The 26569-nt window shown below is 48.4% G+C and overlaps 1 protein-coding gene across 28 annotated transcripts in view; it reads left to right on the top strand.

The window, feature by feature from the left end:
- WWP1 (WW domain containing E3 ubiquitin protein ligase 1) overlaps positions 1-21742 on the top strand; it is a 112734-nt gene extending 90992 nt beyond the window's left edge. For 23 of the 28 annotated variants that reach the window (XM_070631346.1, XM_070631368.1, XM_070631356.1 and 20 more), the window contains 7 exons: positions 2771-2904; positions 2993-3133; positions 7724-7844; positions 12274-12378; positions 14877-14973; positions 15318-15390; positions 20351-21674. In XM_070631346.1, coding sequence (XP_070487447.1) covers positions 2771-2904; positions 2993-3133; positions 7724-7844; positions 12274-12378; positions 14877-14973; positions 15318-15390; positions 20351-20450 — 771 coding nt within the window. In that variant the 3' untranslated portion in view covers positions 20451-21674. Of the gene's footprint in view, positions 1-2770; positions 2905-2992; positions 3134-7723; positions 7845-12273; positions 12379-14876; positions 14974-15317; positions 15391-20350 lie in introns of all 28 variants that reach the window. The other 5 variants (XM_070631373.1, XM_070631370.1, XM_070631372.1 and 2 more) reach the window with 2 other exon arrangements.
- The last annotated feature ends 4827 nt before the right edge of the window (positions 21743-26569 follow it).

Genomic DNA, 26569 nt, shown 5'->3' with positions numbered 1-26569 from the left:
AGTCAGCGTGTGCTGAGGGAGAGGACTTGCTGCTCCTCTGGGTGATCTGATTGGAAGAGGCCTCTGACCAGTAACAGTGAGCAGAGGCCTGGAGAAGGCAAGGGGCTGAATCACGCAGATGTCTCAGAGAACAACACTCTAGGCATAGGGAACAGCAAGGAAAAGGCTCTAAGGTAGGAGCACGTTTTTGATTGAAAAACGGGCACAGCTGGAGCAGAGTGTGTGAGAGAGAACTGTGAGGAGACGCAGGTGGGAGGCACTGTGTGAGACCCTCAGGAAGTTCTCTCAGGGGCTTTGAGCACGAGTGGCGTGGCCCAGTAAGGTGGTCTGGCGTGCATTTTATAAGCCTCCCCCCGCTGCTCTGTGAAGAGACTGTAACAGGGGGCAGACGAGGGCAGGGGCGGGGCTGGAGGCCGACGCAGCCATCGGGGAAGGGGAGAGGCGTCGACTTGAGGGTGTGGCGCTGGAGGGGTGAGCAGTGCTCTGGATTCTGGATCCGACCATGGTTGGAGCTGACCGCTTTCTGACGGTTAGAGGCAAGGTGTGAGAGAGGGTCAAGGATGGCGCCCAAGGTCATGGCCTGTGTGTTTGGCTGCAGCTGCCATTTCCTGAGACGGCTGGGTGGTGGCAGGAGCGAATGTTGGGTGTGGAGGGAGTCGAGAATGTGGCTTGGTTTGTTAAGTTTCAGGTGCCTGTCGACATCGGAGTGCAGGTGTAGACTAGGTAGTGGGATGTGCCCATCTCGTCATGAGGGGATGTCTGGGTCAGGCCACATCATCATTCAAGGAGTCAGCGTGGACAGAGACGTTGTGTGAGGACGTTTATAAGACGGGGAGATGAGAAGGAACCAGCGGAAGAGCTGAGGAGGAGGAGGTAGGAGAAGCAAATGAGAATCGTGCCCAGAAGACACAGGAAGGAGGAAGGAGTGGTCGGCTGTCAGAGGCTCAGAAGTAGCCCTTTGGTTTGGCCGAGTGGAGGATGCTCAGGAGCGCTGGAGAGGGTTGGTAGGAGTGGATCGAGAGAACGGAAGGAGAAACGTAGACAGCAGATAGAAACATGTCTTTTAAAGAACTTTGCTGTAAAGGATCATGGAGAAATCGGGCAGTAACTGGGAGTTGATATGGAATTGAGAATGGGAGGAAAATGGAACGTTTATATGCGGATAGTGATGATCAAGTCAGAGGAAGGAATTTGATGAGGTCGGAGACAAGGAACACGTGAGCAGCAACCTTGGGCAGGAGGGGAGGAAGAGAAGCGTTTAGTGCACGTGGAGGGGACAGCTTATCCGCAGTGCGAGTGTGTGGCGCAGACGCGGTGGGTCTCCTGACGGCCTGTGTCCTCGGTGAGGGAGAAGGCAGGCTCATTGGCCAGAGTGGGAAAGGAGGTTTGAGGAGTGAGACCGTCTCCGGGAGAGGGGCGAGTGACGTAAGGGGAAGTGTGAGCACCGAGCTCCCGCTGGAGGTCAATGGTCTGAACCGCCCAGCTTGGTTGTCTGCCCCTTGCCAGCACGTTCCACGGCCCAGGCACAGGCGCAGAGCAGGTTGAGAGTTGTGTGTAGCCAGGGTTTGGATTTTGGCAGAAACACCCTGTGGGGGACAGGGTTTGAAGATATACAGGGAGTAATTTAATGATTGACAACGGGATCTAGACTAAGGGGAGAGGTGACTTCATGAGGGCTGAGAGACAGTTGTGAGGGAGCAGGTCCAGTGGATTCTTTCAGATCCCAGTGGGCTCAGAAACCACTGGTCTTACTGATAGAGGCAGTGAGCTGACAGGTGGCGGTTGACATCGAATTTATCGTTGCTAATAACTGTATCTGCTGTGTGGTGCTGAGAATATTTAGCCAAGTAAGAGTAAAGACTGAGATCATTGAAAGGACTAGAAAGCCCGAGTAGTAAAAGAATCACCAATGTGGGTGCCGAAATCTCCAAGAAGTTGCCGGCAGTGTGGAGGACACGACGCTGAAGGAAGAGAACCAGGGTCTGAGGATGACTGCCCGGGCCGGCGGGGTGGGACTCGCTGGTGCAGGGTGGTGGCCGGGCAGGTCCAGGGAGGGGGAGTCCGGGCATGGGGAGCAGCACCTGCCCCTCCAGGCCTGGTTCGTGAGCAGGTGGAGAGAAACCGCCACCCCTGAGAGGACTGGAGGGGGTGGGAGCGAAGTCCTCAGAAAAATGCTGGCTTTGTGTCAGAGCAGGATGCTGCAGGCTCTGCAGAGAAAGAGGGGAGACATGCGGGATGGCCCTGAGCTCCAGAGGGCAGAGAGGAGGTGGCTTGGGGGGTCTGGGGACGTGTGAGCAGTGGCCCGGATTTCCAGATGCAGGCGGCTGGTGCTGAGGGTCAGGGTGCTGAGGAGGTCGGGAGCCCCCTGCCCTGGAAATCTCTCAGGCAGGGCGGGTCCAAAAGGAGGGGAGGGTCTGTCCAGGCGACTGTGCGGGGCGCTGAGGCCCCCATGCTGCCTCCAGTCGAGCACTTGGGTTTATAAGCGTGTCGGAATTGGGGGCGTGGGAAAGCTCCTTCATCGTCCTCCTTCACCGCTGCTGACGGACCTGGTGGAGCTGAGGCTTGGACCTCGGTTAAAGAGATGTGGTTTAAACTCTGTAGTTTGTTTTCAAATAGCGTTTTATGTAATGCTGTAGTTCTCATGATTTATGCTGATTACTTAGCAAGTGCTTTTTTTGCCTGTGAAGCCTCAGGATTTCTCTCTTCTTGTGCTTTAAATAAGAAAATTATTTTGTAAATTTTTATGTAAGACTGTTTGTTTTCTTGGCAGGCACTTTTTCATGGAAAGTTTATTGATACTGGGTTCTCTCTACCGTTCTACAAGCGCATGCTGAACAAGAAACTGACTATTAAGGACTTGGAGTCCATTGATACTGAATTTTACAACTCCCTGATCTGGATAAGGTTTGAAGATTCCTCTTTCAATAAGGCATTTTCTTGAAACCAATTTGTACATCCTGTTAATTAGCGGATATATGTCTGTGTCACCCAGAGACAACAACATTGAAGAATGTGGCTTAGAAATGTACTTTTCTGTTGACATGGAGATTTTGGGAAAGGTTACTTCACACGACCTGAAGTCGGGAGGGTCCAACATCCTGGTGACTGAGGACAACAAGGACGAGTACATTGGGTAAGTGTCAGACAGACGGACCTGAGCTTCGGGACCTCGCCGAGCGCGTCGGCACCGACTGCTCTGTCTCCACCCCGTCTTTACCCACGCTGGCCCCCTCGAGGAGATGCTCCACGTCCGTCCCCTCTTTGCTTACCCCTTTTAATCCTCCCGGTCTTCCTCTCAGTTTGTAAACATGCTCCAACAGTACTCAGAAATTCAGAAGTACTGAGAAAACAGTTCCCTCCCCTCCGACGGACATGTATTCAAGCTCTCAGCAGTGCCAGTGTTCTTGGCGACCCTCACCTTCCCACCGCTGCTCGCTGTGCACCCTCCCTTGTCCAGGTCGGATCGCGAACACTGGTGCTGAGAGGGCTTCGCAGAGACGACAGCCTCCTCCATCCAGATGGGAGACCCAGGCGCTCCGTGGGGCCGGAGCAGAGCGTGTCCCTGACTGTGGTCTCGTGCTCGTCTCCTGTCCCGCCTTACTTTCCCTTCTTAACTTACTGCTAAGAGAGCTCATGCCACCTCTGTTTTGAAACTGTTCTCTTGGATTCCATGATCCCACACCACGCTGGTTTTCTTGACCTTCTCTTTTATTAACGGTTCTCTAAATCTCCATTTCCCAAATGTGGGTATTTTTCCAAGGCTCCTTGTTCAACCCACTTCTTTAAATAGTCTGCTACCCTGGCTTCAGTTTTCTATTGAAGAAAGTTCCATTAGTATCTGAACTTTAGAAATCATTTCCGTTTGCCAGCCAGGTGAATCCAGACTTTCCTGGGAAAGAGCCGGATAGTTACTGCCCTGAGCCTGAGAGCCGCCTACGGTCCTGTCGCAGCTGTTCCACTCTGCTCTTCGAGCGTGAGAGCGGCCTCAGACAGTGTGGACAGCAGGTGTGCTGAGTTCCAGTAAAACCACCGAGGCACTCTGACGCTTGATTTCATGCAGTTTCCACATCGTCAGATGTTATTCTTTTAATGCTTTTTCAACCAGTGTTTAAAAACTATGAAGACTGTTCTTAGCTTCCATGCTGTACAACAGCAGATGACGGGCTAAACTGGGCCCATGGCCATAGCTTGCCTACTCCTGAACTACTAAATGACTCATCTGAAATCTTAAATCCAAAATCAAATTTCTCATTTTTTCCTTCCATTGCCTCTTCTTGACCTATTTCTATTAATGGTACTACCATTTTCACTATCTTTTAGACTTGGATTCTCAGTGTCATTTTTGTCTCTTAAAACCTTTCAGACTTTTTGTTTTTTATATTTGTTTAAAAAATGGGATCATATACACATTACTCTGAAGCTTGTTTTTTCCACCTTCCAGGCCAGTAGAGATGGATCTGACCCATTTTCTAATAGCTGGACAAGTCGTGATGTACCATTCTGTGTCATTCAGCCGTTTCTGCTCCGAGGGGTCATTCAGGTTGTGTCCAGTTTGGGCCACTACAAACAAGGCAGCAGAAAACCTCGATCATGTGTCCGTGTGTCCTGCTGCTTTTGTCTTTGGGCTGTAGACTTCCAGAGGGGATGTTGTTAGGTCAAAGAGTGTGTAGTAGATCCTGTGCTGCTTTCCTGGAAGGCCACAGCGACTCTTCCTCCCTCGGACCTGTGAGGCGCGTGGCCTTTCGCCATCACGCCCTTGACTGTCTCTCTGCTCCGCTCTCGCCGCCTCCTTAGCATGGCAGTGCGGGCCGCCTGCTCCGTGTTTTTCTGCTAACGTAGTTTTCTCTGAATGGAGGAATTACTAATAACATATTTTCTCCTTTGTACATCTTTGAGTCTCCGCGGTATTTTCATTTTGGTTGTTTGTCATGCACTGAGCATTTGTTACTCTTAGTGGAGAAAACAAGGAAGCTCTTCACATTTTGAAGAAATAAATTCACAAAGATAGTGCATAAGGCACTAGGCTTTCTATATTTGTTAAACCTTAAGCTTTCCACAAAATCCGACAGTAATTATTAAATAGCACAACGTAAACATTTTTAAAAAATCAGCATTTTCAAATATCAAAATCAGATTAAATAAAATTTCATCATGTAAAGTTTATATTTAGTTTGCTACTTTGAATTTTATACTTTGCGTTAAGGTAACCACTATTTTTTAAAATCTTATCTGTATAGTACCTACTATATAAGAGTTGATATCCTGAATTTAATAATTTTTGGAGGATTTTGTTTCAGTCTCTGAAACCATAGCAGATTTTAATCTTGTTTTTTAATCTTGCTGTTTAAAATTACTCTTCTTTTCCAGTTGTGATATTTTGTGGGTTGTTTTTGGTTCTGTTTTTGTTGTTTGCTGCGGAAGATTGTCCCTGAACTAACATCTGTGACAATCGCCCTCTATTTTGTATGTGGGTCACTGCCAGCTGCTACAAGTGGTGTAGGTCTGCGCCTGGGAACTGAACCCAGGCCGCTGAGGCACAGCACGCCGAATGGAACCACTAGGCCACGGGGCCGGCCCTGGGGTATTTTGTTTTTAGTGCACAAAGTCAGACATCAGTGAATCGAGGGGTAAATGAGTGGTGGAAGGAGTGTGAAGTGCGGTGGGAACCCAGCGCAGGAAGGAAGCTGTTGATTCTGCTGGGAGGACTCTGGAAGGTTCTTGCTGGGACGCTGCGTGAAGAGAGGGCTTAGAAGACGAGGAAAGCCGGCTGACAGACGGGGAGCTTTTTGGAGGGGGAGACAGCAGGAGCAGAGGGGCCGCGCCGTGAAGGGGTGGCCTTACCCACGGTGGCGTGAGGATGCTGGAAGACGGTGAGGAGTAGCGGCCGCACAGGAGCCTCGAATGGAGCCGGATTGTGCCTCAGGCTGAGGAAACGCTGTTATTTCTGGAAAAAAAAAAGAAAAAAACCCTTGGGTTTTTGCTTTAATGTAAGGAGCCATCAAAAACAAACCAAAACCAAGAGAGGATGGTCAGAATTGTCCTCAGCGTGTGTATGGAGGACAAGTGGGCCTGGTAGGTGGGAGGGTGTGCTCGGAACACTGCTTGAGAGGTGGTCTCGTGGTCGAGTACTTGGGGATCGCAGGCCCGACACAGGCGGACAGTCGGGATGGACAGGAGGGCGTGGGTTTCTGAGGATGTCATGGGCAGAGAGCAGCTCAGGCTCAGATCCATTCTGTGTCTTGGGAACTGGCAGTAAATGAAGTATCTGATGCTTGAGGCGTCTGCTTGGTTCACGGTTAGGTGTGTTAGTGGGATATCTATCCAAGGAGAGATGACTTACATCTTGGTCTCGGGAGGAAAGCAGACTTGGGAATTTAAGAACTGCTGGCTTTTCTGGGCTAGTTAAAGCTTTGGTAATGAACGATATCCTCTTTAGATGGTGAAGAGCTGGAAGGGAAAGGAAGGCAGAGGTCTCGGTGATGGTGGAGCCCATGGGGGAAGCACAGGGGTAGCCAGAGTCGGGTCAGGAGCAGGGGTGTCGCCAGACTGGGGAGAACAGTGTGAGGATGGGGGCGCCGACGCCCAGGGTCGCAGGAGGTGCCCGGAGCAGGGGCACTGAACACATGGCCTGGGCTTGGCAGTTCGAAGCTCCTTGGTGACATTTGTGCAGAAGGCCTTTTCTTCCTGGGGGAGGAGATTTGAAAGCCAGACTACGGTGCTTTAGAATCTGGGTGACGGGAGGTGAGAAGGTGGGGACGGTGAGTGTAGACACTGTCTTAATGTGCGTAGTCGGCGTAGAGAGCAGAGAGGAGCTGCCGCACGCCGGGTGGAAGGAGGGCTCTGGGAAGCATGGTCTGAGCGCCCGTGGCAGATGGGAAGGGAGTGGGGGGCATGGTTGGGGCCTGAGAAGGAAGCGGGCTAATGACTGGTGGGGAAAAGTGTTGGAGGCAGCGAGGGTGACAGACTGTCTGGAAGAGGCGGGCCAGCCTCTAGGACAGGAGGAGGCGTTGGAAGTGGGAGGAGCAGGCATGAGCCGGCTTCCCTCTGCCCGCGGGTGTCGCTGGCTTCTCCACAGGAGCTCCAGACCCGTCTCCGTTCCCAGATTTGTGTCGCTCACAGATTTTCTTCCTAGTTTCTCTGTTACTGTCTTCCCTGCTCTACAGCTGCTGCATGTGTCTCTTCAGAATGTTTTATTTCCGTCTTAAATTGTTCTCTCCTGGCTGGGACATCTTCATGTTCGCCAGTAAATGGGCATGTGAAGAAGCAGCTGTCCCGCCTTCTGCCCTCCCAGACAGCGGGTGTGGCCCATGCCCGTCCCCTCGCTGGGGAGGCTGCTGCTCGGGCCTCCTGGCAGGAGCCCCGCTGCAAGGGAGTCAGTGCCTGCGGCCGTTCCCTGGCCGTGTCAGCAGTGTTTGGAGTTACTTGTTTAGACACGAACAGGAAATAATTAGTGCTGGAATTTGGCCGTCTTCCTGACACGTGAAGAGCGTCCTGTTTACTTTGAAAAGCATCCTTTTTATAGCTGCTGATACGCTAGAACTGATTTCCTCGTGTGGAAACGTGTTAGCCCTTAGATTACGTACATGCCCACGTAAACCTGTAGGTTTTATGTGTGTACGTGGCATATTTAGAAAAGGGGAAGGCATCTTACAAGTACTTGGTGTTTCTCAGCCTTTTACCTCGCGTGCAGATTCCCTGTTTTAAACGCGGTCTTTGTTTTCAGTCTGATGACGGAGTGGCGCTTTTCTCGAGGAGTCCAAGAGCAGACCAAAGCTTTCCTGGACGGCTTTAATGAAGTTGTTCCCCTCCAGTGGCTCCAGTACTTCGATGAGAAAGAACTGGAGGTGAGGCTCTTCAGTGAGGCTGAATGGGGAGCGTTGATGGGGAGGGACTGTTCTTGTGCCTTCACAGAGGCGTGCCCACACAGTTTAAGTCCTGAGGCACAATCTTGAGTCCTCTCATTCATCCACGTGTTTAAGGGTTTTAAGGTTCTGGCATCACCGCCTCTGAACCATGGTGGTGTCATCTCCCAATGCCAACCATTAGGGGTCCTAAAGAGTGAGTGCAGCCTTGTTAATAGTTCTGGGGACCGTCTGAAATCCTGGATTAGTAGTGAGTCGGCCCAAGATCAGATTTTTTTTTTTTTGAGGAAGATTACCCCTGAGCTAACTTTTGCTGAGGAAGACTGGCCCTGAGCTAACATCTGTGCCCATCTTCCTCTACTTTATATGTGGGACGCCTACCACAGCATGGCATGCCAAGTGATGCCATGTCTGCACCCGGGATCGGAACTGGCAAATCCCGGGCCGCCAAAGTGGAACGTGCGCACTTAACTGCTGGGCCACCGGGCCAACCCCTAAGATCAGATTTTTAATTCAGGAATTCTTGGTGGTCTTAACTGTATTTAGACTTATGAGAACAATATCAGGAGTTCTTTTATTATTTTGCTGATAAAATTCACGTAACATAAAATTTGCCATCTTGAACATTTTTAAGTCTCCAGCTCAGCAGTGTTAAGTATGTTCACATGATTGTGCAACCAACCTCCAGAACGTTGTTATTTTGCAAAACTGAAACTCTGCACCCACTAAACAACAGCTCCCCATTTCCCGTTCCCCAGCCCTGGCAGCTGCCTGTCTGTTTCTCGTGTAAGTGGCACCATGCTGTGTTTCTATTGGTCTTGCTGTGACTGGCTTATTTCCCTTAGCATGATGTCCTCCCAGTTCAGCCATATCGGAGTGTGTGTAAGAATTCTTTCCTTTAAGGGTGGATAGTACTTCACCACATTTTGTTTATCCATTCATCAGTCGATAGATATTTGGGTTGCCTCCCCCTTTCGGCTGTTGTGAATAATCCTGCTGTGACCATGGGGGTAAATGTCTCCTTGAGACCTCACTTCAACTCCTGTGGCTATGTCCCCAGGACTGGTACTGCTGGGTCTGATTAGTTCTGGGTGTCGTGAAGCCCTCCTTCCCCACACAGGCCAGAACATAGGCAGGGCCTTCGGAGGGGCCATGGCGTGTCTTCTCTGCCTGCTGTGGGCGCAGTATTGTAACTTAACCATCATGGGTCCTCTGTTAAGAAACTTGGTTCATTCATGTAATCAAGTGTGTATATGAAAAATTAGCATTTTAAATTTTATACAGTAATATTCCTATGTAGAAATGAGCCTTCTGGAAACTGACTGACCTGGGAAGTATATGAAAATCAGGACTCCAAGCCTGCATGACATGTAGACCCTCTAAACCTGGTTAACGTCTCTTTCTTAACAGCTTGCTCACAAGAACTAACAGAAGCGCATTAGAAGAAGAGAATGGAAAATGTTTTTAGAGTAATATTAATCATTTTTTTAATCGCAGAGTACATTAAGAATCTGAAGAAAGTTAAACAATTTTGCATCCTCAAAATACATACACCTAAAGTATTCCAAACCCCTGGTTACGATCCCCCATCTTAGGGCCCCACCCGGTGACACGAGGCTGAGGGCGAGAACGCACCGTCAGAGCAGAGGGGCACTGAAGCAGTAGGTCGGGAAGGGTGTGGGCGGGCGCGCTCTTCCGGAGCCTCTGGTCGCGTTTCCAGCGCACTCACATCCAGCCCTGGACGTGGTTTGGCCATATGATCATTTCCTTCTACAGACAGGGGGACTCAAGCCCTTTACTGGTTACCGATTCGCCCTTAGCTCACAGTCAGAACGGTGAGAAAAGACACATCTTTGTTTGTCTGCTTTGTCTTGATTTTCACTCCCATGCGTTGTCTCTCTCAACCATGAATAATGCCACAGTCATAGGCGTTCATACTGTTATTCATGATCATGCCTCTTTTTACGTGTTGAAATCTGTAAACTTGAAGAAGATGGACAGTCGTTCTTTATAAAACTGTCCTCACGCAGGAATACAGGCGGCCTTCTCAGTTCGATAAAGGACATCAAGAATCTAGAAGATAAAACCCTGGCATCATGCTAAATGGTGATGCTGTGGATAGTCCCTGTTGAGGTGGGAACAAGGCAAAGATGTCCCCTCTCTCCACTTCTGCTCTGCATTGTGCCAGATACCGCAGCCAGTACAGTGCAGCACAACCAGGAAGAAAGAGCATAAAGGTTGGAAGGAATAAAACATTTTATGCACAGATGGTAACACGATTGTCACCTTAGAAAATCCTAAGGAACCTACCCAAAACCTACTAGAAATAATAGTGAATTTAGCAAGACTGCAGGGTACAAGGTCAGTAATTTAAAAATCAATCATGTGTCTTGTATATACTAGCAACAGATACCTGGGAATTGAAATTTTAAAGCTTCACTTACTAATGCATCAAAAAAATGAACAAATATAACAAAAGACGTGTAAGACCTCTGTACTAAAAGTCAGCAGTTCCTCAGGAAAATTAAAGAAGACTTGAATAAACAGAGATACTCCATGGTATGTATTTGAAGGCTCAGTGTTGTAAAAATGTCGCTTCTCTCCAGATTGATCTGTACGTTCAGTGCCATCCCAGTCAGCATCCCAGCAGGAGTCTCTAAAGCAATTGACAAGGTGATTCTAAAACTACAAGGACGTGCAAAGGCTCTGGATTGGCCAAAACGATTTTGAAAGAGGACAGACTTGCAGGATGCTCATGACTTGACTTTAGGGATTATTACAAAGCCATAGCGACTGAGATAGTGTCGTGTGTGTGACAAGTGGGACAAGAGAATCCACACATATTGTCAGTTGATTCTCAAGAAAAGTGCTGGTAGATTTCAGTGGGGAAAAGGACAGCCCTTTAAGCAAGTGATGCTGGGTCAGCTGGGTGTCCATATGGAGGAAAATTAACCTTGACCCCTACTTCAGCCCATAAATAAAGACTAATTTAAATAAATCATAAACATAAATATGAAAGCTATAAAGAAAACAGGAAAAAATCTTAGTGTAGGCGGAAGTTTCTTAGAACACAAAAATGCGATAAACCACACACACACTCAGGATAAATTGGACTTCTTCAAAACTAGAACCTTCTGTTAAGTAAATGAAAAGGCAGCCTGCACACCGGGAGAAACTACTGAGACAAAGGTCTTATATCCGGAATATATATTCGGAAACCTCCTATGACTCAGTAAAAAGTCAAAAATTTTTTTAAATAGGCAAAGACTCACTTCACGAAAGAGGCTACATTGATGGCATAAACATGTGAAAGATGCTTGCTAGTCACCGAGGAAAGGAAATGAAAACTAAATGTCATCCCGGTTTGGGTCAGTGTTGGTAGTTTCTCACAGGGTTAGACATGCATCAGCCTTATGCTCTGGCAGTTCCACTGTGGGGATTTTCCCAAGTGAAATGAAATATGTGTTCACACCCACACTTTGCCATAAATATTCATCACAACTTTATTCATCAATACCAAAACTTTGAAGTAATCTGAATGTCCGCCAACAAGGGAAAGGATAATAAATGGTGTCTGTTCGTGCACTGAAATGCCACTCAGTGAGTGAAAGCAGTGCCCACAGCCATACGGATCAGTCTCATAAACCTGCTGAGCAGGGGGAACAAAACAGAAATGAGAGTGAGTGTGTGCGCGTCATGTACACTATGTATGATACTCTCAAAAATCTCATCTGTGGTGAAATCATCACCTAGAGCCAAAGATGAGGGTGGTGATTTTGACTGCAAAAAAAGACATAACGGAAGTATTCTACCTTTTAATTGTGGTGGGTTACACAGGTGTATACATCTGTCAAAGCTCATTTAACTCTATGCTTAAAATATGTGCATTTTATTGTATGTAAATTAACTGTTTTATTATGCCCAAAATAATTTTCATCCCATATATAACTAACTTGGGTTATTTGAAAATTTCACATATGTAGAATATTTTATTCCCAAAACTTGGATAAATGAATAACAGGAGATTAGTTTATTTTTACTTTTAAATAGGTAAGATAGCATAGATGTTTTTTTAAAAAGAACCAGAAATTTATATTTGAAACTTATCAATAATTGGGGATATATTTATAGTAAAAGATACTCTTTTTAGCACAGCTAATGTTTTTCTGGAAGAATAGTTACTCTGAATGTTATTTTCAGTTTGAGCTCGATAAACGGGTAAGATGAAGTGCTAAGAATCCTGTGAGTTAAATTGGCGCAGGTTTTGTTGGACTGGCTTCCTGGGGTCCTTCTGGCACGCGCACGGCTGGGACGTAAGTGCGCACAAGCTTAGCTGCGCGTGAGCAGGTCTCCGTCCAGCTGTTCTCCTGCTGGGCCCCGACTGTGACCTGGCCCTGTGCTCCCTTCCCAGGTGATGCTGTGTGGCATGCAGGAGGTCGACCTGGCGGACTGGCAGAGAAACGCTGTGTATCGACACTATACAAGAAACAGCAAGCAGATCATTTGGTTTTGGCAGGTATTTGCTTTTATTTTTTCAAAACACAGTATTCAAAGAAAACATTTTCTAAGGAAACAGCGGTTTAAAGACAGTTTATGTTTTAAATGAAGACTGTTTGTGGACGTGGTCTTTGAATTCTGCATCAGAAGTGAATGGTGGGAACCCACGCTGAAGGACTGCCCGTTGCTTGTTTTGGCCGTCTTCCTACAGGAGGGCATGAACGACAGAATCTCCTTTATGTAATAGTTCAGTGGTCATAGTGGTAGATCCAGCAGTTTTCCCCTAGTGGTATCAAAGTATTCCCACCCATTCTGCTTAATACTGGACATAACGGAGGAAGCATGTTTTTAATGAGAAAGTCAGTGCAGATGCTCGATTCCTCTGAAGGTGCTGCTGTGCTAGGAGTTGGAGTGATCTGGAGGATCACGTCCAAGGATGGCTGTCTTCTTCCATTTCTCTCTCTCCTCCCTCTCTCTTTCCTTCCTTTTGTTTCTGTTTTGGCTTAAAACTCGAATAGCCTGGTCTCTGGGCATCCAAGTGCTGCAGCTGATCTTGAAGCACTTGTCAGGAGACATTTTGTTTTGTTGTTGTGTTTATTTCAGAATTTCGATACTCTTCACATAAACCTGCTGACTGAGACTCAGTCGAGCCGCTTAGTGACTGAACTTCGGGTTCACTTAGGCTTAACTGGTTCACTTTCAGGTGAAGAGTAAGCCTGGGTTTTTGTATTATTATAGAAAGATTTTCCAAAAGTTTCATCTTTCCGTAAGGACATGTGTCCTGTGTTTATTGCTTGGTGCTGTAATGAAGTGTGCACACTTGTAGACCTTTATCGTGCAGACATCCCTCAACATGTGCACACGGCCCGTGCCAGGGGACTTGCCACCGTGCTAGTGCCTTACTAACTGAGACCTGAAGCTTCTGCATGCCCATCTGGAGAGGACTGAGTCCGTGACTTACACAGTATCCATTCTGTAATTCTCTACCTCGGAAGCACTTTTTAAAATGCAAATTAACAAAAATATTGGAGGATAGTATGTTTCAGTGCAGCATTCGGGGAAAAGGAAGGTGTGCATGCTGTGATGGTATTTGGTTAGAAGGAAACTCAGGTCATGTAGAGGCAGAGCGTGTGCTGTCTGTGGATGCGCCGTCTCGGAGGAGGTGGAGAGGGACCCGCAGCAGGTCCGGGGGAGCGGCGTGGGGGGCGCAGAAGTAGCTCTCACAGTGTCCCCGCTTCCTGCCTTTGAGTTCTATACTGTGTGTCCCCGTTACCTGTTAGAGAAAATTAATACACCAACGGAAAGGTGGGCATCACTCCCTTTTCACACCTAGAGTATCTGAATTGCCTCACAGAGAGCTGCATGCAGGTGTCCGCCAGCTTCCCCTGAGGCCCTTTGCCAGCCTCCTCGCTCCCCCGTGCTCTGACGGGCCGTTTGGATGTCTCCGTCTGGGCCCGGAGGAGCTTAGGCTGGGCTCACGTAAATCCACATGAGGAGCTCTTTCCTGCTTGGGTTTGTTTCAGGGAGAGTGGTGAAGTTTGGGCCAGGCCTGGCCATGGCTCTTTCTCGTGTCGTGATGAGAGCCATGCTCAGCACAGCTCTGTGTGGAGACGTTCATGACCAGCACGGCCTTCTGCCCTGTCCTCAGCGAAGGGGCAGCCCTGTGTTGAAGACGCGTTTCTGCCCAGACCGCCCCTAAGTGCGCGGCCCTGAGCTTCTCAGACCAGCTCAACTCAGTGTTGCCCGCCTTGCTCCTCTATGGCCCTCTGTGAACAGAGTGAGTCAGCGAGCTGGATTCTTCTAGAAGAATGCATACTTTGGGGTTTCAAGTATGAAGAACACAAAAAGTTGCGAAAATGGTGTTTGGTGGGGAAAAATACCACAAACTCTCGAGGGTGGCAGTGGGGAACTGTCTCTTTGTCTTTGGAAGCTCATGGGTGAGGAGGGCTGTTGGCTCAGTCAGGATAATGGGTCTGGACTGAGCCAGCCTGACGTGGGAGTCCCCGCTGCCTCTTTAGTAGCAGTCGGAGAAGGACGAGTCACTCCCCCTCTCGGCCTCCGCGTCCCGGTGTGTGCAGAGGGGACGTTAGTGAAGTGCCTCTCTCCTCGCAGAGTTGTGAGGGTTCAGTACCCAGCAGGCATGTGGCACCATGCCTGGCAGCGATGGCCAGCCTCTGCCGGGGGGCTGCTGGTGGCCTGGCCTGGGGGAACACTGGGCACTCGCAGCGTCCGTTTCGCCCTGGGAGGGGCTGAGCACAGTGGCACCTGCGTGCACCGTGGGAGTGACTGAAGTCGCGTTCGGTCCTTGGCTTGGTGCCTCGAGGGCCTTAGTAAAGGACGGATGCCACAGCCACTTTCGTCACAGGCGTTTTGAGCCAATTTCAGTGTTAAATGTTTGATTCTTCAAGATAAAGTCTTAATTTTCTTGAAGAGATTTAGGGATAATTTGTCTCCTGTTGTTATTGTGAAGATGATTTGGCATTTATCGCACGTTCAAGTCCCTTTGGTTTTCCGCAGTTTGTGAAGGAGACGGACAATGAGGTCCGGATGCGCCTGCTGCAGTTTGTCACGGGGACCTGCCGGCTGCCCCTGGGAGGATTTGCGGAGCTCATGGGTGAGTGCGGCCGCGGGGCTTTGTGCCGGGCGCGGAGTAGGGTGACCTGAGGCAGCTGCTTCTGGCTCCGTGCGGGCTCTGCCGGAAGACAGACGGATGCGTTGGTCGGACAGAATGACGGTCTGCTCGCACGGCCGTGGCCGGCACTCTGCTCCGTGGGGTGACTGACACCCCTTCCCGGGCTGGACCTCCGCAGCGGCAAGGCGCTGCGCCAGCAGAACGGTTCACCTTGTGGGTTGCTCTGTCATTCCCGGGCCTGTGCGACATCGTCTCTTACTTAACTAGTTGTCACAACCAGAAGGTTGAAAGGACCAGATAAATTCTGTCTTATTTTCCTGGTTTAGGAAGTAATGGACCTCAAAAGTTTTGCATTGAAAAAGTTGGCAAAGACACCTGGTTACCAAGAAGCCACACATGGTAAGTCCGAGAATCCTAAACAGGAAGGTGAGAGCCAGAGTGAGTCTTCTGTTTTTTAAGGATTCAGACCCGGGATTACTGCTTATTCATTGACGATGCTGGGATCTCCATTTTGACGACGGACTGATCAGTACGGTGTTCTGTGACTGACACTTGAGAGTGACTTCTAGTCAGTTAACATAAATCCTTGAGAAGCGCATCCATTGGTTCAACAAGTGCCGAGTCACCCCTGAGCGTGTGAGACGAAGCTGAAGGGCTCCCTGCCTTCTGTGGAGTCCACGCTCGTTGGGGACGGGCACAGATGGTGGACAGGTAAACCAGCACTGCAAGTTCTAGGACGCCCTCCGAGGGGAACGAGGACAGCCAGAGCGACGCTCGCAGGGCGGGCGGCCAGGGGCCTTCCACGGGAGATGCGATGTTTGACCTTGGTGCTCGCGTGCTGTGGGAGGAAGCGGGAAGCGCGTAGTTTGTCCAGGTCAGTCACCCCAAGACCCTGAAGAAAGAAGCCGCTTTTCAAAGAAATGAAAGATGGCTGCTGTGAATGGAGCTTCGTTAATCCAGAGGGGGGAGAAAAAGAGTCTGGGAGTGTGGGCAGGGCTAACGTATGTGAAGGCCTGGAGGCTTCTCTAAGGCGTTTGCATGTCATTCTCAGGCAGGTAGAGGCCTTGGAAGAGTTTTAAAGAGCAAGTTGAGATGCAAGGCCAATCACTGGCAACAGAGGAGAGAAGGCACAGATGCGGGGGTGAGGCAGGGGTGAGGCACGGAACCGCAGAGGAGGGGGTGGCGTAAGGGCACGTGGCTCTTTCAGGAGTCAGGACTCTGCTTCCACCAGCTGTGGGCTGCCTGCTCATGGTGCTGACGTTGGCAGTCGTGGTGCGAAAGCAACGGTGGGTAAGACCACTGGTGCCTTAGCACGAGTCGGGCCGTGGCCCCAGCCACTGTCTCAACTCCGTCACACCGCACACCGCAGGTTAAAGCACAAACGCCTGGCTCGCAGACGGTGTTCTTTGTGAAGCAGGAGCGCTTACTCCTGAGGCTCGAGTCTGTCTTTTGGATGTCCCGTGTGAGAGAACGGGCGTCTGCGTGCGGCGTTCTCCACACCAGAGCGCTGGTTGCCCTGGGAGAAGCTCGAGGGCGAAAGCTGAACCAGCTTGCTTTTGTCATGTGACACTGTTTTTACTTGAAGAATGACTGGCAGACAAACGGTGTTTGTTCAGACTTGGGTATTTGGTAAAAATTTTCTTGAAAAGTAATGAAGTCAGCTTGTCACCTCAAGGGAAACAGCTGATAGCATTTGTTGACAGCATTTGGAAAACTCGTATCCACCAAGCTTCCCAAGACTTTTCTGATGATTTTGGGGGTTTAATTAACGATTGTGATTTTCTTCCTATTATATAATCAACTGTGTCACATTGGGACACAATGTTGTGACTTGGTGAACCAATATTTCCAAATGGCCAGTGCATGGTGATGTTACAGAACTGTGTGTGGGTAAAAGCTTTCATTCAAAGTGCCAGATAAACCAGTGGATTTTACGTAGGAGTACAAAAAGTTCTTTGATATGATTTCGGGACCCATACTACTTAACCTTGTCAACTTCTGTATGGTATCAAAGAATAACGCCCCCAAGACATCTGAAAAAATGACCAGAGTACATCTCCGTTTTCCAGCTGTATTCTGTGTGGGGACAGACTTTCATACACTTAAACCAAAACAGCATAGTGCAGCAGAATCCAGATGTCTTCTGTTAAGGCAGACATTAAAACAGTTTGCAAAATATAAAATAAGGTCACTTTTTTCACTGTTGTTTTTGAAAATAGTCATTTTTTTGAAAAAGTTATTTTAAAATGAATTTTTTTTAAGTTTCTCAGTTTTAACTTTTAATATAGTAAATATCAGCAGATATAATTCACATAAACAAAAGCTCTTTGGGGTTCTCAATATGTTTAACTGTGAAAAGGGATCCTGTGACCCCCCACATTGAAAATCCCAGCCTAGGTTAAAGTGGTGAGTCCCGTCGAGGAGGGGAGGTTGTCCAGGCAGAGGAGAGAAGAGTTCATGACCAAAGGAGCTAGTTCCGTCAGAAAGGTGATGAGGTTGGGGTTCTGAGTACTAGTTAAGGAATGGGCCTTTGAGGAAAAGAGGAACACTTCCTTTGTTGTACGAGTAGAGGGAGAAAAGTCGGGTATAACCTATAGGTAGGGTCTAGATTTTGTGCAGGGCGAATAGTTATCGACCATTGGTTTCTATCTTCTCCAAGTGGAAGTTGAGGTCCCTGGCTCAGGGTGAACAAAGGAAAGGCCTCTGGGGGGAAAGCGCGGGCGAGTTGTGGAGCGCGGACCGCGTCTCCCGGCAGCGCGTGGGCCTCCCGGCGGCGCGTGGCTCTCCCGGCGGCGCGTGGCTCTCCCGGCGGCGCGTGGCTCTCCCGGCGGCGCGTGGCTCTCCCGGCGGCGGGTGGCTCTCCCGGCGGCGCGTGGCTCTCCCGGCGGCGCGTGGGCCTCCCGGCGGCGCGTGGCTCTCCCGGAAGCGCGTGGGCCTCCCGGAAGCGCGTGGGTCTCCTGGAGGCGCGTGGCTCGGGATGCCGGGCAGCGGTTGCGCAGCGGGTCTGCGGTTGAGCGGGTCGGGCTGCGCGGCTCGAGGGCCGCGGGGGAAATGCTGGGCTCAGACGAGCTGCATTTCCGTTAAGGCAGGAGAGGAGTTGCTCAGACTGTCGACGACTGCACATCGTCGAGTGAGTTCGGAGGACGGATCGAAAAGGCCTGAGATGGAGGCCGCGCTGGGCGTGTGATTGGGCTCAGGGAGGTCGCGGCTCAGAGTTGGGGCAGAGCCTGCGTGCACACGGGCGGTCCAGAGGGGCGCGGCCGTGGTCAGCTCCCATGGTCCCGCGGCCGCCGTCTGCAGCGCTGCCCTCGGCGAGCTGCGGCCCTCGGGGGGCTCCTCGCCGCTCCCTGTCCGCGGACGCGCGCTGCTCTCTGTCTTCCCTTCTTACTGATAAGGAGGTGGAGGCGGCACATCGGGCGCAAAGCTGGAACTAAAACAAAAGCTAAACTAAACCTTCAAACAGTATTCTGCTATTCATGTAGTCGGCACTCAATAAAAGGTGAAGAGATTTTAGTCTCTCTCTGTCCTTTTGTAAACCAGCAGAAAACGTAACACCTCACGTCCTAAAGCAGAACCCTGCTCTGGATGTTTCCAGTAACCCTCTCTCTCACGTGGTTCAACTAAGCACTTCCTAGATGTCCACTGTGTGCGAAGTGGGTCAGTGTCAGGAGAGGACGGCGGTAGCTCTGCCCTCGTGGGTTTTTGTCCAGTGGAAGAACAGTCGGTCATGATAGAGTAGATTAGATGCTCTGTGGAGGAGGGAATTCTTATCAGCGTAATACGCTCAAGAATTCTTGGAGGACGTTGTAGCATTCAGATTGATTCTTGATGAATAAATGATATTTTCATAGGCAGGAAAGGGTATTCCAGACCGTAGGAGAGCCGTGAGAGCATGGCCATAGGACAGGAAAGCGTGTGGCATCCTTGGGGAGCCCCCACCCCGTCCAGTCCCTGGAAGCAGCAAAGGTTAGACTGGCACGTCGTCTTAGGTGTGTACGCTGGTGGTGACAGAAGGCTAGACAGGTTGTGGAGAACATAAAAAAAAATTTGTCCGCAAGGTCAGAAGGCAGGAGATTCTGATGGCCCAGATAAGGGACGATGGGGAAGTGTGTATATGAGAGGATGGGAGCTGCGGAATGCTCGGGAGGGAGAGATGGGAGAGGTTCTGTGGACAGGAGGACAGAACTGGACAGAGGTCTGTGTAAGAAACGTGTGGGAGAACCAGAAAGCGGCTGGTTGTCTTGGTGTAGGACTCGACTGCAACATTTTTTCCTGACTTCACCCCACTATCAGACTGGACGAGGTGGGGCGGGGGTAGGAAGACAACCAGTCGGCTGAATTGCTGCTGCTAATACGTTTAACTTCTTTCATATTTGGAGGTTGAAGTGGTCTGAGAGGAGCAGCATTTTGATTGGTGGCCTTGTTCAGAAGGCCCTGGATTGTCAGGTTTCCTGACTCTTCCCTGGGAGTAGGGTCAGGGCAGGTGGCATCAGGGGCAGTAGGAGGGCACCTTCCACAGGAGAAGGTGAAGAGCCAGAAAGGTTGACTTCCTCAGAGCTGCCACACTGGACACTGATAGAGGGGCCGAAACCCTGGACTCTGATCCTCTTCACCTACTCAGTGCTGTGTCTTAAAACTTCAATGCTGTTCCACCTTTGTAAATTGAAGAATAGTACACTGATATTTTAATTTCAATATTTTCTATATTTCATCTGTTAATCCCAGCAGGGAATTCTTTGAGTCTGGCAAGACTGAAAACAAGTCCTTTTAGAAAAGGTTATACATATGCTGAGATTATTTGAAAAGACAAAAAGTATCTGTTTGTTTGTTGACTGTCTTCACCCCAGAATTTAAGTTCCACGAGGATGGGGATTTTAGTTTTTCATCACTGTATCACTGGCTGCTGGAAAAATACCTGCTATAGAATAGCACATCAATAAATAACTGATGAGTGGTGAGTGATGAGTGAAAGAAATGGACTCTTCTAAGCCAAGAGAAATCAGGGGACTCCTGGCACAATGTAACAGAAACGGTACAAAAAAAACAGAAAATTAGAGATCTTTTAAAAATTGCACTCTTTATCCATATTGCTGCAATTATTATTTGTAATTCCAGTTTTCTCTGGGAAATGTTAAAGTATTTTTATGACTAGGTCTTAAATTTGAATGGATTGCTTTAAGAAATTTGTATATGTTAATATTAAGTGCTATGATAGTAGTCAATTGTTAGAATACTTCTGGCAAAATTTTTACATACTTCCACTGTCCGTTTAGTTCCTCAAATGTGGTCTGAAAAATACTGTGTTAGAAATCTTTACAGAGTTTGTTTTATTGAAAACACATCTTTGTTTTGTTTTCAGTTTTAACCGCTTGGATCTGCCACCTTACAAGAGTTATGAACAACTGAAGGAAAAGCTGCTTTTCGCAATAGAAGAGACCGAGGGCTTTGGACAAGAGTGAACGTGGCTTCTCGTCCCGGAGGAGCTCTTGCGTGTGAACACCCCAGCCGAGAAAAACTGCACAGAGAGTGTATATAAGCTGTTCATTCTGTACAGTGAATTTTCCGAACCTCTCACAGTATAAACGTTTTCCGTTCTTCCACAGAAATATGCAAACCAGTTCATCCTTTTCTACTTTATTTATTGCTCCCTTGAAGTGACTGACCAGGAAAAAGATCATCCTTCAATTTTGAAACCACCCAGAGACTTTGTCACAAGTACTAAGTGTGTATCTATGTGAGCATATGTGATAGTGGCTCTAGTTCTATAGAGCTCCGAGTGTACTAACACGACAGCCGTTCACTCACAGCAGTCTGGATGTGCGTGGCCTTGTCTGTGCCCGGGGCGGGCGCACACTGCTCCACGCTCTCCCCCCTGCGGAGCGTCTCCTGAGGGGCCTGGCTGTGCGGCTGTTAGGAGGTATTAAGGGCTCAGGCCAGATCCTACTTGGAGTCTGTTAAAAACGCTGCTGGCTTTCTGGAGACAGGTGCTTGAACCTGTCGGTTTGTTTTAAATAAATACAATAGTTGAAAATTTTCCCTTTTTGCTATATCACTAATACGAAGTAATAATTGAAACCGTAACTTACATGAAAGTCGTATCCTAGGTCCAATATTATTTAGTTTCTTCTAGAGATTGGAAAGAATTCATCGAACAGCATAGAGGTTTGTTTACATGTTACTTTGGGATGCTAGGCATTTGTGGGACTAAAAAGAATCAGGCACTTCTGTTCTTTTGTTTTTAAGTCTGTGATGTTCTTTAATTCATAATAAATTGATGCAATTTGATACTTAGGAACATATAAAAAGGTAATGTGAACTCTTCTGCTTTTGTTTGTGTTCAAAGTTTGTTTTATAAAACCAGATGGATTGAAGAGTTAGGTAAGCATCTGAACTCTCAAACAGATGAGTCTAATGATTTTGTTAGTGTTTGAATATCTTCATTCCTCTTAAATTCATGAAAATTTTATGTATCTTGAAATAAGCCTATAAAAAATCTTCTGGTCCCCCCCTTTTTTACATAGATCATTATTTTTGTCCTACGTAAATAACACTTTTAAATTGTTTTTCATTACCAGGGGCATTTGCTGAATTACAAAGATGTATAACAAATTGGAATCTGATGTGAATGATATTAATGCTGCTATACCAAACGGCTTCCTTATTAATACAGAAATTTAAATTTCCATTTGTATCATTATTTCAGTATGCACTGTAAATTTCATTAACTTAAATTTTTTTTATAACCATGGAATTGACGTCTTGGAATGTTATCTGTAACATATTTCACTGCTAAGTACATACAGAAAATACTAGCATACAATTTAACTTCCCTTAACAGTAGTTTGTTTTGCCGAAGTTTTATTTTTCTACATATTAATTTAGATTGTATTCTGCATTTTTATTCAAAATACATAGTAAAGATGAACCAAAGGCAGGATCCACTTCCTTGAATAGACTCCTTTCCCAAATCCTAATTACTGACCCTGGTTATTTTCAAACCTAAAGAATTTTAAAAAAAGGGTGGGGTGGGCTGGCCCCATGTCTGAGTGGATAAGTTTGCGCACTCTGCTTCAGCAGCCTGGGGTCCCCGGTTCAGATCCTGGGCGTGGACATGGCACTGCTCATCAAGCCATGCTGAGGCAGCGTCCCACATAGCAGAACTAGAAGGACCCACAACTAGAATATACAGCTACGTACTGGGGGGCTTTGGGAGAAGTAGAAGAAGGGGAAAAAAAGGGATTGGCAACAGATATTAGCCAGATGCCAATCTTTAAAAAAACAAACGAAACAGCTAATGTATGTGACAGACTATGCAGTAGAGGGTGACCAGTATTCAAAAGGGCTACTTAAGTTGCACCACAGGAGTCACCACTGCTGGATGAGACTGGCTGGCGGAAGGCACTGAGCGTCTCAGTGGAGGCTGATGAGCATCCCGCAGGTCTGACCCTCATGGAGGCTGATGAGCAGCAGCCCGCAGGTCTGACCCTCATGGAGGCTGATGAGCAGCCCGCAGGTCTGACTCTCGTGGAGGCTGAGGAGCAGCAGCCCGCAGGTCTGACCCTCATGGAGGCTGAGGAGCAGCAGCCCGCAGGTCTGACTCTCGTGGAGGCTGATGAGCAGCAGCCCGCAGGTCTGACTCGTGGAGGCTGAGGAGCAGCAGCCCGCAGGTCTCACCCTCATGGAGGCTGAGGAGCAGCAGCCCGCAGGTCTGACTCGTGGAGGCTGAGGAGCAGCAGCCCGCAGGTCTGACTCTCGTGGAGGCTGAGGAGCAGCAGCCCGCAGGTCTGACTCGTGGAGGCTGAGGAGCAGCATCCCGCAGGTCTGACTGCGGACAGGAGGCTGTTGGGTGCCATCCCCCTCACTCCAGCTGCGCACCTGCTGCACTTGGGCAGCTGCCCCGAGCCTGTGGAGACAGCATGGCTCTGCAGCAAGCTGGCTGGGGAGCGGCAGGGCCCTCTGCCTTCTCTTTAGAACCCAGGCCACAGGCAGGATGGACTGTCCCAAGGTCAGTGAGCAGCCTGAGGCCGGGGCCCACCTGTCCTGCGCTGGGCTCGGCACAGAAGGGAGACGTGCAGAGCTCTATGCCTGAACACAGATGGACAGGAGCAGGTGGAGGCGAGCCGAGGCTGGAGGCAGGGCCCCCTGTTCGCTCGAGCCACACTCAGCACCGCCGCGCTGAGCCCAGCAAGGGGTCCCAGGCACAGCACGGTGCACCCATCAGGCTAGTGTCTGTCGGCGGGGAAGGAAGCTGCAGTGGAGTTTTGGTGGTTTTTAGTACTTCCTAGGCAGTTAAAGCTGAAGGATTCACAAAATCTGTTACCCTGCAGCCTTCTGTTAGCCTCCAAAGCAGACAGGGTGCTGGGTGCTAACAGTCATGTCAGGCAGCACTGCTCTGTGGCAAGTGCCCTGACTGGTGAGTGGCATCTGGACTGGGAAATGCTGGGTACTTGACAGGAGACCGTAGCTTTGGACTTCCCAGAGCATGGGAACTAACTGCAGGCACCCTGTGAGGTCCCTGAGCTTTGACGTGGGGAGATGGTAGTTCCCGGAGCCCTGTGGGTGCTCGGCTACACAGACTGCTGCTCTAGGGTCGTCTCCTGCATGGAAGGAGGCCTGCTGGCCTGCCGTGGTTCCTGTCCTATAGCCTTGAGTAAGCCGGAGCCACATGGAGCCGGTTGTAGGCTTTCTGAGCCTGAATATTGGGCTGAGCCTGAGAAGAACCCCTGCGGGACACTGCAGAAGTCAGACAGAAGACTGCTCTTGTTGACGTATGCAAATGAGCTCAACTGGGGGTTAGGCCTGCCTCTCAAGGGAAGGGCCCAGACATCACAGGAGCCTTCTACCTTTAGGAGGCTCCTTTCCTGCCTGACTCTCTTCAGCGTCAAGGCAGAACACCCAGGTCACTGCTCCTAGTGCCAGGGGTCAGAGCAGACAAGCCTTCAGTTAACTCCACACAGCCCTTGCCACCGTAAGCAACCCCTCCTCCTATCCTTTCTTCCCAGCAATGCCCAGGTGCACAGTCCAGGATGGGCTGCACAGCAAGCACCACATGAAAGCACTGCGTACCCCTGAAATAATGTAGTGCCAACAACAAAAACAAGTCCAAAAGCAGCATCTCCTAAATTCCAAATTTCCTCCCCCAATCTCAACCAAGGAAGATGCAATCAGAGCATAAAAGCATTTAAAAATATTTAGTAATACTCATGGGAAATCCTTTGCATGTTCTCTTTAATCCTCACAACTAAATGAGGTTGGTGGTCTTTTGCTGCTGCTTTGTTGTAATGCTTGTTTCACAGAGAAGGAAACTGCGTCTGAGTGACATCATTTGTACAAAGTCAACAGCTAGTCCACAGTCTGATTAAACCTGCAGTTGGGAAATTTTGCCAACAAGAAGTTAATTGAGAGCTTTCAAGTTCTTACAGGATAACAGCCACTTTCCAAATTCATATTTCTTCCCACATGCTCAAAAGAAGGAAGGAAGCCTATGCACAAGGAGAAGAGATTATAATCACTCACAGCTCCTGGCTGCCGTGAAAGCCCATAACACCACTGCAGACCCTAAGGAGGGAGCGTGCCTAGGCGGGTCTGTGGGAGTAGACACCAGCAACCCCAAGGCCCCTAGTGTTTGTTCCCACAGCTGACAGGAGACCCCCACAGGGCCACTGTGATCCCGAGGAGGGGCCCAGGCTCGGTCAGGAACAGCTGACAGGGATCCTGGTCAGCACAGATTACACGGCTGCTGCCCCCTCTCTCCAGTGGCAGCAAGTGGAAGCAGTAACCAAACTCTCTCTCTCTGCAGAGGCACAAATCCACACCATAAAGCAATATGAAAAAATTTACTAACTCTCCAGAACAAAAGGAAAGTGACAAGTGCCCAGAAAACAATCCGGAAGACACAAAAATCTATAACCTAAATGACAAAGAATTCAAAATAGCTATCATTAAGAAACTCCACGAGTTAAAAGAGAATACAGGGTCTGGCCCAGTGGTGCAGCAGTTAAGTGTGCACGTTCTGCTTCAGCGGCCCAGGGTTCGCCGGTTGGGATCCCAGGTGCGGACATGGCACTGCTTAGCACGCCATGCTGAGGTAGGCATCCCACATATAAAGTAGAGGAAGATGGGCACAGATGTTAGATCAGGGCCAGTCTTCCTCAGCAAAAAGAGGAGGATTGGCAGCAGTTAGCTAAGGGCTAATCTTCCTCAAAAGAAAAAAAAAATACAGATAGACAATGAGTTAAGGAGCTACGTCACAAAGAACTTGATACTATAAAGAAGAACCAATCAGAAATGCTGGGGATGAAAAACACAATGGAGGAGATTAAGAAAAATGTGGACTCCCTCAACAGTAGGGCTGATAATATGGAGGACAGAATTCTCAATTTGGAAGATAGGAATATAGAAATGCTTCATATAGAGGAGAAAGAACTAAGACTAGAAAGAAATGAAGAAACTCTCCGAGAAATAACCAACTCAATTAGGAAAAGCAACATAATGATTATAGGTATCCCAGAAGGAGAAGAGAAGGAGAATGGAGCAGAAGCCTTGTTCAAATAATAGCTGAGAACTTACCAAACCTGGGGAGGGAGCTGGAAGTCCACGTGACAGAAGCCAACAGAGCTTCAAACTTCATCAATGTAAAAAGACCAACACCAAGGCACACAGTAGTGAAGCTTGCAAAAGTCAAGGACAAAGAGAAAATATTAAGGGCAGCAAGGCAGAAGAAAATACCCTACAAAGGAACCCCTATGAGGCTGTCAGCAGACTTCTCAGCAGAAATCTTACAGGCTAGGAGACAGTGGGATGATATATTCAAAATACTGAAAGACAAAATCAGAAAATTGCAGTTCTCCATCAGAAGAGGTTAGCAAATGCTTAAGTAACATTAAAGATAAAGGGAAAGAAAACATCAAGAATAAATATAATTTGTCATTTTAACCACAAACTCAACACGAGAATTAAAAAAGATCTGACAACAATAACTTAGAAGGGGAAAAGGACAGGGATGGAACAGGCTTAATCTAAGGAAATAAGAGGCTATCAGAAAATGGATATCCTCATCTATGAGATGTTTTAATACAAACTATATGGTAACCACTAAACAAATAGAACAGAGACACAAATTACAAATAAGGAGAAAACCAACATAGAAAACTACCTACCTGAATTGGTAGTCTGAAATTCATGAGACAAGAAACAAAGGAAATGCAGGACAACCAGAAAACAAACGATAAAATGGCAGCATTAGGCCCCTACATTTCAAAAATCACTCTAAATGTAAATAGATTGAACTCTCCAATCAAAAGACACAGAGTGGCAGGATGGATTAAAGAACAAGACCCAACAATATGCTGCCTCCAGGAAACACACCTCAGCCCCAAGGACAAACACAGACTCAGAGTGAGGAGATGGAAGATAATACTGCAAGCTAATAATGAACATAAGAAAGCAGGTGCCACCATACTTATATCAGACAAAGCAGACTTCAAGGCAAAACAGGTAAAGAGAGACAAAGAGGGGCAGTGTATAATGATAAAAGAGATACTCCACCAAGAAGACGTAACATTTATAAATACATACG

Source organism: Equus przewalskii, chromosome 8 (genome assembly GCF_037783145.1).
Source record: "Equus przewalskii isolate Varuska chromosome 8, EquPr2, whole genome shotgun sequence".
Lineage (NCBI taxonomy): Eukaryota > Metazoa > Chordata > Mammalia > Perissodactyla > Equidae > Equus > Equus przewalskii.
This window is presented reverse-complemented; position numbering and strand designations above follow the sequence as displayed.